Here is a 15,107-nt window from a genome sequence, read left to right as displayed (position 1 = left end):
TTATTTTTTTTATGGAACGATAAATAAAGAAGGTGACAATAATACTTATATATATAAAAAATAAATATAGAGAGAAGGGTGACATTTAAAAATTGGAGTCATCTATTATTATACCTTTAAGAAAACCTTATGATAAAAAAAGAAAATAAAGAAGTAAGAGTAGTACTTTAATTGAATGAAGTATAAGAATGGTTGGCATGTCTTGCAAATTACCCTTTCCTTTTTTGGTACAATACTATACGCAATACCTACCAACACATATAATGAATGATGGATTTTATGCCTTGGCCTGATTTAAAATAAGTGGTATTTTACCTAATCAAAAATAGTATTAATTTTATTTTTCAAATTTACCTGTATTTATATTTTTCGAAATCAATTAGTATAAATTTCTATGAATAAATACATAGATATTTTTACTATTTCTTCAAAGACGTTTGCTACACATATATAATACCATGCAATATTATTTTCACGCTACATGTGCACATACTCTTTATACTTGTCAACTTTGAAAATACAAATCTATCTATATATAATAGAAGAAGAAAAAAGGACATATGTCAGCACCACAAAATTCAGAATTTTAAATTATAAATAATTCAAAATTCAAAATTTGAAATAAAACACATATGTCAAATAAAGATCAATTGGTTATAAAACTCCACTTCAAATCAGTTAAAAAAATTCAAAATTCAATTTTAAAAAAATTATATCTAGGACAGATTTAATATTTAAAAAAAACTAATTTATACCTTTTTAAAAAAAAAAATACATTTATATAAACACGGACAAAATGTCATCTATTTTTATATAAAAAATGCTGACAAATGTCATCACAAAAAAAAGTCTATTTTATTTTTAATATCGTATAAAAAAATTGCTTTTCAATATCGTACTAGTATAAGTATTCGCGCATTGCGCGGATATATTAATTTTTTGATTATTTTAATTTCAGAAAATATAAAATAGTTCAAATATTTTTACACGTTTGTCATGTATTATTTTTATGATGTATTAATAAAGTATTATTTTTCATATTAACAATTTATTAGTTCAAACTTTTCACATGAAATGTTATTAAATGACTTGTTGGTTTATTTTGCATATGCTTTTCTTTGAATAAAAAAGGTTCAAAATATTTTTTACATCCTTAAATTAGTATAAGATTAGAATTGAAAAATAATAGGTCTTTTTTGTACCATTTTCTTTTAAGAATCTATGGACATTTTATAGGTTTCTATATTCTAAAAGTTAAAGACAATTCATTTATCTTAAGTATACTAATAGTTTAAAAAATGTACTTTTCAAATAAATAACATATAATATGATTTCATTCGTACGATAATTTTTTTTTAAAAAAAAGAAAATATTTAACTATAGCTTATTATTTTCTTCCCATTAATATTTTTGTTATTTATAAAAAAAGATATGGTTATTATTTTTATCAACACAAAATTTAGGCCATAAACATAATATTTTTTGTAGTGCTTTATTATACTAAAAATTAATGAGGTTATTTAATTATTTGTATGCAGTTTATATAACTGTAGTTATCCATTTTTTAAAAATAAATAAATTTGATTTTTAAATTGATTCTTTTAAAAATTAATATATTTAACTAATACGTACTATTCATATTCATAATTGAATAACCCAACATATATGTTGCATGTCTTATTTTCTTAACCTTTACTTTTTGAAGAAAAACATATTTATCTTTATTTTTATAATTATTTTTAAAAAAAAACTATCCATATTTATTTTTATAATTATTTAAGTTTGAAAAAAAGAGATTTAATTTTTCGTGTTTGTTATTTATTTTTTCTATTGCATGTATGTTATTTTGGGTTGGAGATACATGGTTTATTGTGCACCTATGATTTATGAGCATGTTTTTCTGGATAAGTTATTTAAAAAAGAAGTGTAATTTTTAATATGGATATGTTAAGCATGTGAATTTTTTTTATTATCTATTGTTAATAATAAATAGGCATAAGGGTCTGAAAAATATTTCAACTTTTGCCGAATTTGCTATTACGATACCAAACTTTTATGACGACATATTACCCCCTAGACTATTTAATACCGTATTTTAAACATATATATGTGCCCACGTGAATATAAAAAATACTGCATAATTATAAATAGTAATGTGTCCACGTGGGCACATATATAACTTTAAAATACACTATTAAATAGTTCAGGGGTAAAAAATACGGTATTAAATAGTCTAGGGGAGTAATAGGTCCTCATGAAAGTTTGGTATCGTAACAGTAAATTCGGCCAAAATTGAGATATTTTTCAGACCCTTTTTCCTAATAAATACTTTCAAAATATACTTTGAAATTTTTTTTCATGATAAAGGTATGATCCAAAATACATTAGGCGAAGAAATTTTTAATCAGTTACCTTAATTTTAGGATTCCATCATAAAACTACCATACACAAATTTAAAATTGTGGTTAATAATTAAAAAAATAACTGCAATAATAATTGTAGATAAATTAATTATTTTAATCATCACAGGAGACAAAAACTTGCCCTGTAGTTGCTATTCAAAAGAAGGGGGAGGGGGGGAGAGAAATCATGATTTACACTTTTCTAGTAACCATATTTAGTGAATTTGCAAATAAATAAATTTATTTTTATTCTTACCAAAATCTAATTTTTTATTTTATTATTTTTTTGTTAATCAGTTTTAAGAGTTCGTGTATAGCTGGAAATGTAATGGAAAGTTGTAAAACCGGCTATTTAAATTCTAATTGTAAATAAAAGTTTAATATTAGAAGAAAAACATGATAATATTTAGTTAGTAACTCAGTTTTATATTCACATTTTATTTAAATATTTTTTAAAATTTTAAAGCGGATAATTTAAATTTTAAATTTTTTAACCGTTATGTTTATATAAATATAAATTTTATATACTTTTTAAAATGGTTATATCATGATAAATTTAAGTAATTCTTTAATAAAACTTAATTTTTAAAATTTTAGTTTAGAATTTAATATGATTACAAATTACAAATACTTAATTTTAATAAGGAAATTATTTTTCTATGATGCAATAAGATTTTAGGAATTCTATTTTGTGACTTTTGTCTTATAAACCATAAGTTATAAATCTATCCAAACATGCTCTAATAAAAAAAAATAGAATTATCAAAGTTATCCCATCTATAAGACAAATAATAGTTTTATCGAACTTTATAGGAAAATGTAAATAACATATGTTTAAACATCATACTCTTCACAACAATAATACTTAAAGACCATGAAATAAAAATTAAACTAAATAAACAGAAGGCTTAAAAGACTGGATAATGCGTGATCTTTAAAACTAAATAGGCAAACTAATTAATTAGGCTAAATAGAAATGTTAAAATTTAAGATTATAATAAATATTATCCTTAAACGGCTATGATTAATTTTAAAACTACATATTTTGTTTCTAATTTTAAACTTATATTTTTAAAATTAATTAACCACTCTAAATTCAAAACTCAAAATTTAAACCCTTGAACTGTTTTTGGTTCTCATTGTTTTGTTCGTTTCAACCATGAACACATCTCGGTTAATAAGTTCTTAGAGAATTGGCCTTACCGGATTCTCCTTGAAGCGGCTTACACTTCACACTTACATAGGTGGTTTCTAACTGTGTTATCCCGTAGATACATTATTTGATATAACCTGTAACAAACTTAGAAACCATTAAAAAGTCCTTATGCCTTTATCCTGGTTACTGAACATTGTCTCATCATGAAAATGGACCATAAAATAATTTTTGACAATGTTGAACCGTCACCTATGACTTTGTTTGATCTCCTTGAACCTAGATCTTGGGATCTCCAGTCTTCTAGGTAGAGTTGCCGCTACGATGACTTGTTCTCGGCCATAGTCACATTCCCGTCGATGATCTCTCAACTCCCTCTCTAGTTTAGGCCTTTTGTAAGTGGATCCGACACATTATCCTTTGACATTACATAGTCAATTGTGATAATTCCACTAGAGAGTAGTTGTCTAACAGAGTTATGTCTTCGTCGTATGTGACGAGACTTCCCGTTATACATAACACTTCTAGCCCTTCCTATTGCAGTTTGACTATCACAGTGTATGCATATAGGGGCCATTGGTTTGGGCTAAAACAGAATATCTTCTAAGAAATTCCAGAGCCATTCAGCTTCTTCACCTGCCTTGTCTAAGGCGATGAATTCAAATTCCATTGTAGAGCGAGCTATACATGTTTGTTTGGATGACTTCCAAGATATTGCTCCTCCACCAATAGTGAAAACATATCCACTCATGGATTTCGTTTCAGTTGACCCAGGAATCCAATTCGCATCACTATATCCTTCAAGAACTGCTGAATATTTGTTGTAATGCAAAACATAGTTTTGAGTGTCATCTAAGTACCCCAAAACTCTCTTCATTGCCATCCAATGATTTTGATTGGGATTACTTGTGTATCGACTCAGTTTACTTATAGCGCAGGCTATGTCTGGTCGTGTACAATTCATGACATACATCAAACTTCCCAATACTCTAGCATAATCCAATTAAGACTGACTTTCACATTTATTCTTAGCAAGATTAAGGTTCACATCAATTGGGGTCTTTGCCCTTTTGAAATTCAAATACTTGAACTTTTCAAGTACCTTTTGAATATAATGAGATTGAGACAATGCTAGACCATTAGGAGTTTTATGAATCTTAATTCCCAATATCAAATCGATAACTCCTAGATCTTTCATATCAAACTTACTAGCGAGCATACACTTAGTAGCTTTTACATTAGCAATATCCTTGTTCATTATCAGCATGTCATCCACATATAGACATACAATGATCTTCTGATTCGGAGTATCTTTAATGTAGACACATTTATCACATTCATTGATCTTAAATCCATTTGACAACATGGTTTGATCAAATTTTGCGTGTCATTGTTTCGGTGTTTGTTTTAGTCCATAAAATGACTTAACAAGTTTGCATATTTTCTTTTCTTTACCTGGAACTACGAAACCCTCAGGTTGTTCCATGTAAATCTCTTCCTCTAGCTCTCCATTTAAGAAGGAAATTTTCACATCCGTTTGATGGATTTCAAGACCGTATACTGCAGCTAGGGCAATTAACATCCAAATTGATGTAGTCCTAGTCACTGGCGAGTATGTGTCAAAATAATCAAGACTTTCTTTCTATCCAAAGCCTTTGACAACGAGTCTTACTTTATATTTGTTAATAGTTCCATCATTTTTTTTTTCTTTTGAAGATCCATTTCGAACCCAATGGTTTGTTCCTTGGAGAAAGATCAACCAACTCCTAAGTATGATTGTTTAAGATTGATTCAATCTGACTATTGACAGCCTCCTTCCAAGAGGTTGAGTTGCTAGACAACATAACTTCCTTGAATGTTTGAGGCTCACTTTCAAGAAGGAATGTTACAAAATCAGATCCAAATGAAATAGCTGTCCTTTGACATTTACTGTGCCTTAGACTCTTTTCACTAGGTTCATTTTCATTTGGTTCTTCTCAAAGTCGTTTAGACCCCCCACTAGATGACTCAAGTCTAGTTTTATACGGATAGATATGTTTAAAAAATTCAGCATTATCTGATTCCATTACCGTATTGTCATGAATATCTGGATGTTCGGACTTATGAACCAAAAATCGACATGCCTTACTATTTTTGGCATATCCAATGAATACACAATCCACAATCTTAGGTCCAATTTTCACCCTCTTAGGTATAGGAACCTGGACTTTGGCTAGACACCCCACACTTTGAAATTTTTCAAGTTAGGTGTTCTACGTTTCCATTTCTCATATGGAATAACATGTGTCTTGGTGTGAGGCACCCTATTGAGTATTCGATTTGCTATAAGGATAGCTTCCCCCACAAGTTTTGTGGTAAACCTGAACTGATAAGTAAGGCATTCATCATTTCCTTTAAAGTTTGGTTTTTCTTTTCCGCAATTTCATTAGATTGAGGAGAGTAAGGTGAAGTAGTTTGATGGATGGTTCCATTTGCCAAACATATTTCTACAAATGGAGATTCATATTCTCCACCTCTATCAGTTCTAATCATTTTGATCCTTTTATCTAACTGATTTTCAACTTCAGTTTTATATTGCCTAAATGCATCTATTGTTTCATCCTTACTATTTAGCAAATATACATAACAGTATCTAGTGCAATCGTCAATAAAAGTTATGAAATACTTTTTTTCCCACGTGATGGTATTGACTTCATGTCACAAATGTCAATGTGAATCAGTTCTAAGGGATATAAATTCCTTTCAACAGATTTATAAGGATGCTTAACATACTTAGATTCAATGCAAACTCGACATTTTGATTTATTGCACTCAAATTTAGGCAAAACATTTAAGTTAATCATTTTTCACAAGGTTTTGTTATTAACGTGTCCCAAACGTTCATGCCATAAATATTTAGACTCAAGCAAGTAAGAAGAAGCAACATTTTTATTCATATCAACTGCAATTACATTGAGTTTGAAGAGGCCCTCAGTGAGGTAACATTTTCCTACATACATCTCATTCTTACTTACTACAGCTTTATCAGAAACAAATACACATTTGAATTCGTTCTTAGTCAGAATTGGTATAGAAACTAAATTCTTTCGCAATTCCGGAACATACGAGACCCTGTTCAAAGTCACTACCTTGCCCGATTTCATCTTTAAGAGGACCTTACTTGTTCCTTCCACCTTTGCAACAACGGAGTTTGCCATAAACAACTTCTCGTCTGTTGGTGCTGGAGTATATGATGCAAATAATTCTTTGTTGGCACAAACATGGCATGAGGCACCAGAATCTATCAGCCATTCTCTTGGATTTCCAACCAAGTTGCATTCTGAAAGCATTGCACAGAGATCGTCCACCTCTTTTTTGGATTCAGCCGAATTTGCTTGATCCTTCTTTTTGTCCTTCTTGGGACCCCGACATTCAGTAGCCCTATGACCATATTTGCCACAATTGAAGCAGTTTTCATTGAATTTCTTCTTAGGAAGATTGCCTTTTGGACTAGATGTTTTCTTTCTTTTCTTTGATTTTGTGGGATCTTCTTCAACAATATTTACTCCAGATATTGTTTAATTACCACGTGACCTCTTTTTTTCCGTCTTGTTATCCTCTTCGATTCTCAGCCTTACCATGAGATCTTCAACAGTCATCTCCTTACGTTTATGTTTCAAGTAGTTTTTGAAGTCCTTCCATAACGGTGGTAACTTCTCAATAATGGCCGCCACTTGAAAAGCATCATTCACAATCAATCCTACATTAAAGATTATGTGAGTATTAAAACTAGACTTAATATATTCAACATAGGCACTAAATAAATTTATACCTTCAGCAAGGAGATCATGAACTATGACCTGCAGTTCTTGAACTTGGGTGACAACGGTCTTACTGTCTATCATCTTATAGTCCAAAAACTTTGCCATAATGAACTTTTTCATTTCGGCATCCTCTGTTTTGTACTTATTTTCTAAAGTATCCCAGATTTCTTTTGAGGTCTTACCACTATTGTACACATTGTACAGATCATCTTGCAGGCTACTCAAAATATAATTTTTACACAAAAAATATGAATGTATCCATGCTTCTGTTACCAAGAATCGTTCTTCGGCCGGAGTTTCATCCGACATAACAAGAACATTCTCATTAATGAACCTCCGCAGACTCAACGTAGTCAGATAGAAGAACATCTTCTGATGTCATCTCTTGAAGTCGACTCCAGAAAACTTTGCAGGTTTCTCAGCTGATGCAAGGGCAGCAGTTGAACGATTGTGTGCAACCGATGTTGTTGCAGCACTCACTGTTCCAATATTTACTTGACTTGAATTTGTCATTTTTCTATCACAAATGGCAGACAATTTTAGTATGTAAAATACTAACAGTAAAGAATAAATCCTTGCACAGTCTGTTTCTGATTTAATGATAAAGTTTTTATGTTCTTTTAATCGTGAATCAAATGAATTTTAAAAATTCAAACAGAGTAGAAAACCATAAAGGTTTTAATCTCCAGAAACCTCAAATACAGAAACTTTTAAATTTCTTAAGCTTGTTATCTCCTGTATTAAGGTTAGCAAAACAGAAACAGAAAAATAGATGAAACAGACAGAAATAATAATCCGAGTCCACAGAACCCATTGTGTTTCCTTAAGAAATTCAATCCCCTCAAATACCCAAGGTTGCAGATTAATTTTTCCCAAGATAAATTGGATTAACCTATTAGAGAAGTAGCGGTACCTCAAATTTCAATAATTTCAGCGAACGCAAGAACAGTAACGAGAGCACACACAGACTCAGTCGATCGACAATTTGTTTATGTAAGAAAATATATGCAGAGAGGAAAAAATTTTAGTGAGTGAAAAACGAAAAAGACCTCTTATTTATAGTCATTTGAAGCAAGGAACGCGTCTGTTCGAACAATGGTGTCTTTTCAGAACGTTGTCTCTTTGGGAAAAATAACGCCTTTTCGGAAGGAACAGGTCCCTTCAGAACGTTTTTACCGTTATACACGAATTTCAAATAAATTCCGTTACGCAAAATTAATTATGTTAATTAACTAACATTCTAAATTAATTTATGAGAGAAAGGAAATCAATTAATGAGATTGATTAAATAAATTTTGTCCAAAAATATTATCAATCAATCATTTGTCAAATCCAAATCCAAAGCCGAAGCCGAAGTTGGTGCGAGGGGGCACCTTCTTCTTAACCCTTTAAGAACTAAAGAAAATGTTTCCTAATATAAGAACAACAATTTTCCTTTCTTCTACCAATATGGGAGAAATGACTTTTCATTTGCAATTTGCAATGACAATGACTTTTCATTTTCCCTCCAAAATTGGTTCCCCCACATTTCCATTTTCTCTTCTTATGTCCCATTCACACCTTGCTAAAACCCAACAAAAAATATATGTATCTCAACAAATTATAATAAGGTTGTCGTTTGATAGAGTGTATTAATGTTGTGATATATACGATTAACCATATGTTTTAGATATAATATTTATTATAGAATAATTAATAAATTTCAGTTATAATAAAAAGTTTAATAGATCATATATTAGTTTAAGGTGTTTATTTATTTATATAGTAGATGATTTAGTGTATAGAGTTTTAGCTTATACACAGATGATTAATCATTGGTTCTTATAAATATAAAAAAAAATTGTTCACAATCTAAGATGGAAGTTGGACATGCCATCGGTAGGATTGTAGCACAAGATTATATATAATTTATCATGATTATGGGTATAGTTCCAACTTCTTGTGCTAGTACATTTTGTATGGTATTGAACGGGGCCGAGTAGATATAATTGTTTTTAGACCGACAAAAGCATATTATTTAAACTGTTAAATGTACTTATATTATTAATCCTGTATAACTATTATGATATGTTTATATTAATTATCATTATGATTTATTAAAAGGTGAGATTCTGAGATTAGTCAATATGCCTGTTAGATTGGATGATAATAATATGTATTGGTGAAATAATAAGTTAGTTGATGAAATCCATGTCTCGATATAGAGATTGATGATATGCCTTTTTTGAGAAACTTATAAGGTTTCATCGTGTCAAACCTTGAAAGTGGATTTATGAATCCGACACATGAAATATGTTAAGCAATGCTCTAATGAATTAACCATTGAATTAAATTCGTCAGTAATTTAATTTATTAATTAGTTTTTGTAATCTTAACATGGGGAATTACATAAGGGTTTAATCGGGAATTTTGAAATTTAAATAGAGGAGTGCAATTACAAATTTCTAGTGATTAATTTGTAATTTATTATGGTAAGAATAACTCAACTTAATTATTTGAAATTATTTTCATAATAGAAAGGCTCAGTAATTAATTCAGTAGTCCATATAGTGCCCATATTCACTAGAAGTCAGAATTCTATTTTCTAGATAGAAAAAAGAGGAGAAACTAACGTGAGTTTTGGTTCAAGAAAACAACCGTGTATTTTTCTTCTCTTTTTTGGATTGGGAAGAAATCTTTATAAGTAGGGATTCACCTAATAAAATGGCTCTTAAATGTCAAAAAATGTCGTAAAAATTAATGAGACTTCACATATTGCTCCCCCAACCCCTTATTCAAGGTTTTGTAAAGGTTTTGCAAAAAAATCGACCGCAAGCGATGTCATCAAAATATTCATGGGCTAACACACATGAAAAACTGAGAAAATCGCCTAGTTCATGTAAAAAAGGACTCTTAAATGCCAAAAATACTGTAAAAATGGTGAGGCTTCACGTACTGCTCCATCAACTTCCCGCAGAGTGATCCATAAAAGTTTTGCAAACAATCAACCAAAAGTCATATCACAAAAATATTCATGATCTAACACACACAAAAAAATTAGAAAAAGTCTAGTTCCTATAAGCCCAAAATTGTCGTAAAATGGTGAGACTTCACGTACTACTCCCTACGGAGGGTTTCATAAAGGTTTGCAAAAAAATCATCTAAAAGCCATATCACCAAAATATTCATGTGCATGAAAACAGAAAAAATCGCTCAATTCTTGTAAAATGGATCCTAAATGCCCAAAAATATCGTAAAAATGACGAGGCTTCACGTATTGCTTGCTCAACTCTCTATGGAGGGTTCTGCAAACGTTTTATAAAAAAATTATATGGAAGCCATATCACGAATATATTTTTGGGCTAACATACAGGGAAAATTGAGAAAATCACCTAATTCTTATAAAAATGACTCCTAAGTGCCCAAAAATGCCATAAAAATTGTGAGGCTTCACGTACTTCTCCCCCAACTCCCTATAGAGTGTTCCGTAAAGGTTCTGCAAAAAACTCGACTGAAAGCCATATCAACAAAATATTTATGGGCTAATACTCACAAAAAAACTGAGAAAATCACCGAATTCTTATAAAATGGCTCTTAAATGCCCAAAAATACCATAAATATGGTGAGTCTTCACATACTGCTCCTTCAACTCCCTACAGAGTTTTCCATAAAGATGTTGCAAAATCATATCAACAAAATGTTCATGGATTAACACACATAAAAAATAAAGAAAATCATCTATTTTTTGTAAAATAACTCCTAAACACCCAAAATATGTCTGGTAATAAGGTTCTATAATCATGCAAGCTTTGACGTCATTATTTTTTCTATATAAAAAGATTTATAGTCATATTTGTATATCTCTAAGTTAACTACCAAAAGAAATACATTAAAAGTAAAAGACAAAAATAAATGTGAAATTGATAATAATAATTTGTGTTAGATGAATTAAGCCCATAAGGCTATGACTGACATGAGGCCAGCACCAAGAAGAAGTGAAATATTAGCCCCTAATTGAAGTTCTCCATTGCCTTGCATTCTTGGATGCATAAAATCGGCAGCTAATAAATCAACGAGTGACATATAAATTAGGATGCCAGCTGAAGCCGAATTAAATATTCCTTCCATAATGAGAGCTTTTCGATCGTTTTCATTGTATCCTTTTGTTATTGCTAGTCCTATTGCAATTCCGATTGGAGTTGTGAGCGAAAAAAATAAAGCCATTATAGTCACAGCACGGGATTTGAATTTTGCCTGCAAATTAAAGTGCCAAATAAATGTATGACATAAATTTATAAAATCTTCCTACATTTGGAATATATAACAACTTTATCAGTTGGCACATTAATACATTAATTAATTATTATTACCAATCAATAATAAAATACCAACAGTTTCACAATTATTTGCCAAATAGCGTAGGGCATATATATAACACATCCAATCTGATTATGATTATGGTTAAAAAATCAAATTGATTCACAATCTGAATCTAGTCGATTAAAGAAACTGATATTTTATTTGGCTTGGTTTGGTTATGTTTGGTTTTAAATTTTGAAATCCGATATTATCTAGTTTGATTTTGATTTTACTAAAATCAAATGGCAAAAATAACCGAATCGAACCGAGAAATTAGATATATAAATTTTATAATTATTTATATATTATTCATAAATAAAATAAAAATATTTTGTTAAATTTCCCTTTTAATTAACTTAAGTCTTTAAGTTTATCATTTTCTCAAGCATAACACTTAATGTTGGCCCAACTATTACAACCCTAAGTCCAAGCCCATCAAAATTCATTACAAAGTCTTTATCTATCCTACCTCACTTAAGATAATCATACTTTCTCTTAATTGAATCAATTTGTTTGTGTAATAATAACCCTAGTATTGTTTAATTGAACCCACAGTAGCTTTTATGTGAATTGTTCATGTACTAGATATTTGTGTCTATTGATATGTATTTATTACTTTCAACCGAAAAAAAATCAGAAAAACCAAATCAAACCAACAATAAATAAATCGACAATAACCAAACTTTCTTAAAATAAAATTATTAATTAGTTTGATCTTGTTCTCGAATAAAATGCAATTTATTAAAGAAATCAAGGATAAAGGAGACAATAATAAATTATTATTTTTTATTTGTGATTTTTAAAAGAACGTAAAAAAGTAAAATGTGACAAGAGTATAACGTAAGGTTATACAGGTCACTATTCCAATAAATAACAATTAGAAAAGAAACAAAAAGAAAATGCTTCATAGTCAATCGACTCAATCCCAAATTCTATTTGTACACATGTAACTAACAAAGTTATGTTTCAATGGAATATCTTAACTCAATAAGGTGTATTAATTAGATATTTTTATTTTACATATATATATTCGTCTATTAGATAATAAGTTAAGTATGTAAATATATATGTCATATCATTTCACTGGACGCATCCAACCCAAGTGAAAAATATCTGAAATATTTTATGTCTTATTGAGATGAATGTATATAATTAAAGGAAATTATCTATTTATAACTTAACTACCTAGTAAACATATGAGAACACATGTGAATAAATTTTGAACAAAAAATATCTAACTGAAACATTTTATTAGGAGTTGAGATATTAAATTGAAACAGGTTTGGTATAATTATCTAAATGAAATATCTTGATAAACTTAAGGGGCTAGTTTTGTATTAAAAACAGGCGATATGGTGATGCTTCATCCACTCAATTCATGTGATATAGTCCATTCAATAAAAAGGGCTTGCCCACCTTTAATGTAAAAAAAAAAATAGAGAAAATTAATTACCTGAGCAATGGATCCACCAAGTCCCATGCCTTCGAAAAATTGATGAAAAGTCAAAGCAACAAAAAGAGTCCTTATAGTTTTGAGATTTCCAGAAGCACCCAAAGCTATTCCAATTATGACAGAGTGTACTATTATTCCCACTTCCAAAACCTGCACTCCACACCACACATATTATACCATACCATAAGATATTTAATTTTGTGGTCTTGAACATATCATCAAGTCATAGTAATAACATAAAAATTGGCTTACTTGAGAAATAACACGATAACGAAGGAGCTCGGAGATAGAATCACCCATCATCATCGGTACTGAACTATGTGCATGGACATGCGATTGAGTATGAGTAACTGCTTCTTCATCTCCGGACTGAACCACCACTCCATTTTTCAATTTTTTCTTATTGTAATACGAAGTTGCATAAGTATCCACCATCAGAGTCGCTATTGCTGAAACCATTGCAATAAATCCACTGAAAGGAAAATCTTTCCACGGCCGCACTTTCAAATATGGTGATGCTAATTTATCAAATGCATCAGGGAGTACGTGTATAAACCCCGTTGATAGGATCACACCAGCCGCAAAAGCTTTGATTATAAAGAAGAAATTCCTCTCTGGGCTTAAGGCCGGTATTGCTTTTCCAAATACAGGAATACACACCCCAATTGCACTTGCTACCAAAATGGAAGCGATGGCTCCCACTTTATAGTAAAGTACTGTCTTGGTTTTACTTTTTTCTTCATCATCGTTATCCGGATCACAAGTACACTTGCCTAATACTATGGAGGGAAAAAGTAATAGAATGTACCAAAATATCATCTTTTCAAATTTTCCCATTAGTATAGTTTAATTAGCTCTTCTTTTTTTTCGTCTACTCTTCCCGTACCAAGTGTGAAAAAGGGGACAAAACCAAGTAAGCATTGCACACCTTTGCCAATTTATATACAACACACAGAATCATATTTTGAAAATAATAAAGTATTGCTATTATTTCAATTTAATTATCTAGGTGCTTCGATATATAGAAATCAAATATCTTTTCACTCTCTTTTAGAAATTTTGAAGTTGGAATTGTTGATTATAATTTGTACAAATAATATTTGATTATTTCATTTGAAAGTGAAAAAAGTAAAAATATGGAGTTTTGAGTGTATTCTAAATTCAATGGCCCAAGTTGGTTTTAGTTAAAAATATGTAGTTTCAAATAAACCGACCTTGTACGTTGGTTTATTAATATTTGATTTATTAAATTATTTTTATATTAATAGTTATATTGAATTACAATAATCGACGGACAAGGTCACAACTTTGTTAGGCACAAGTTGCATAATTAAGCCTTACTCTTTTCTTTTTTGCCTTAGGCGTGACATGTGTTTTGAGGACTAAGTACAGTAGTATGAACATTTTAACGTATAAAGCTTTAAAACTAAACTTATGCCTAACTAACTTGTGTTTAAGGGCATAAGTTTAGTAGTATATACTTGTAGTAGCTTAGGCCATGACTTCAATAGTATGAGTTTGTGTCTTGGCACATAATTTCAGTAGTATGAACCTGTGCTTCGGAACATAAGTTTAGAAGTATGTACTTATTCCTTATAGGGAATAATTTGTGCTTAGCGATTTTTTAAAATATTACGAGGTAAATATTAGCTTTGCAAATTAGATAGCACTGATCTTAAACCCCGGGGCAAACATTTTTTAAAAAGATTTGTTTAACGTAAGGAGGTCATAATTACAAATATTTTGGACAACAAATTTTCGTTAAAAGAGAAGTAGGGGAAAAAATTAAAAGCCACCTATTTGAGGGGCAAATATCAAAGACCACCCCAAAATAAGGACAATTTGTGCAAAACATCCCCTCTATTTTAAGATGGTAATTTTTTTTTAGAAAATATGGTAAATTAAATTGTATGTTTATGTAAATTTTTTCAAAAAATAAATAAATACAATCACCTTAT

The 15,107-nt window shown here is 30.0% G+C and overlaps 1 protein-coding gene across 1 annotated transcript; it reads right to left on the bottom strand.

Moving 5' to 3' along the window:
- Positions 1-11,250: 11,250 nt before the first annotated feature.
- LOC125835488 (zinc transporter 5-like) lies at positions 11,251-13,986 on the bottom strand. The gene is made up of 3 exons (XM_049514621.1): positions 13,402-13,986; positions 13,150-13,299; positions 11,251-11,591 (listed from the first exon to the last, which is right to left on the bottom strand). Exons 1-3 carry the CDS (start codon positions 13,984-13,986, stop codon positions 11,286-11,288), a joined length of 1,041 nt encoding a protein of 346 aa, XP_049370578.1. The 3' UTR covers positions 11,251-11,285.
- Between the last annotated feature and the right edge of the window lie 1,121 nt (positions 13,987-15,107).

The sequence above is a fragment of the Solanum verrucosum genome, unplaced genomic scaffold, assembly GCF_900185275.1.
Source record: "Solanum verrucosum unplaced genomic scaffold, falcon-dt-bn FXZP01000040.1, whole genome shotgun sequence".
NCBI lineage: Eukaryota > Viridiplantae > Streptophyta > Magnoliopsida > Solanales > Solanaceae > Solanum > Solanum verrucosum.
Note: the sequence above shows the minus strand (reverse complement) of the source record. Positions and strands in the feature narration are given on the sequence as shown.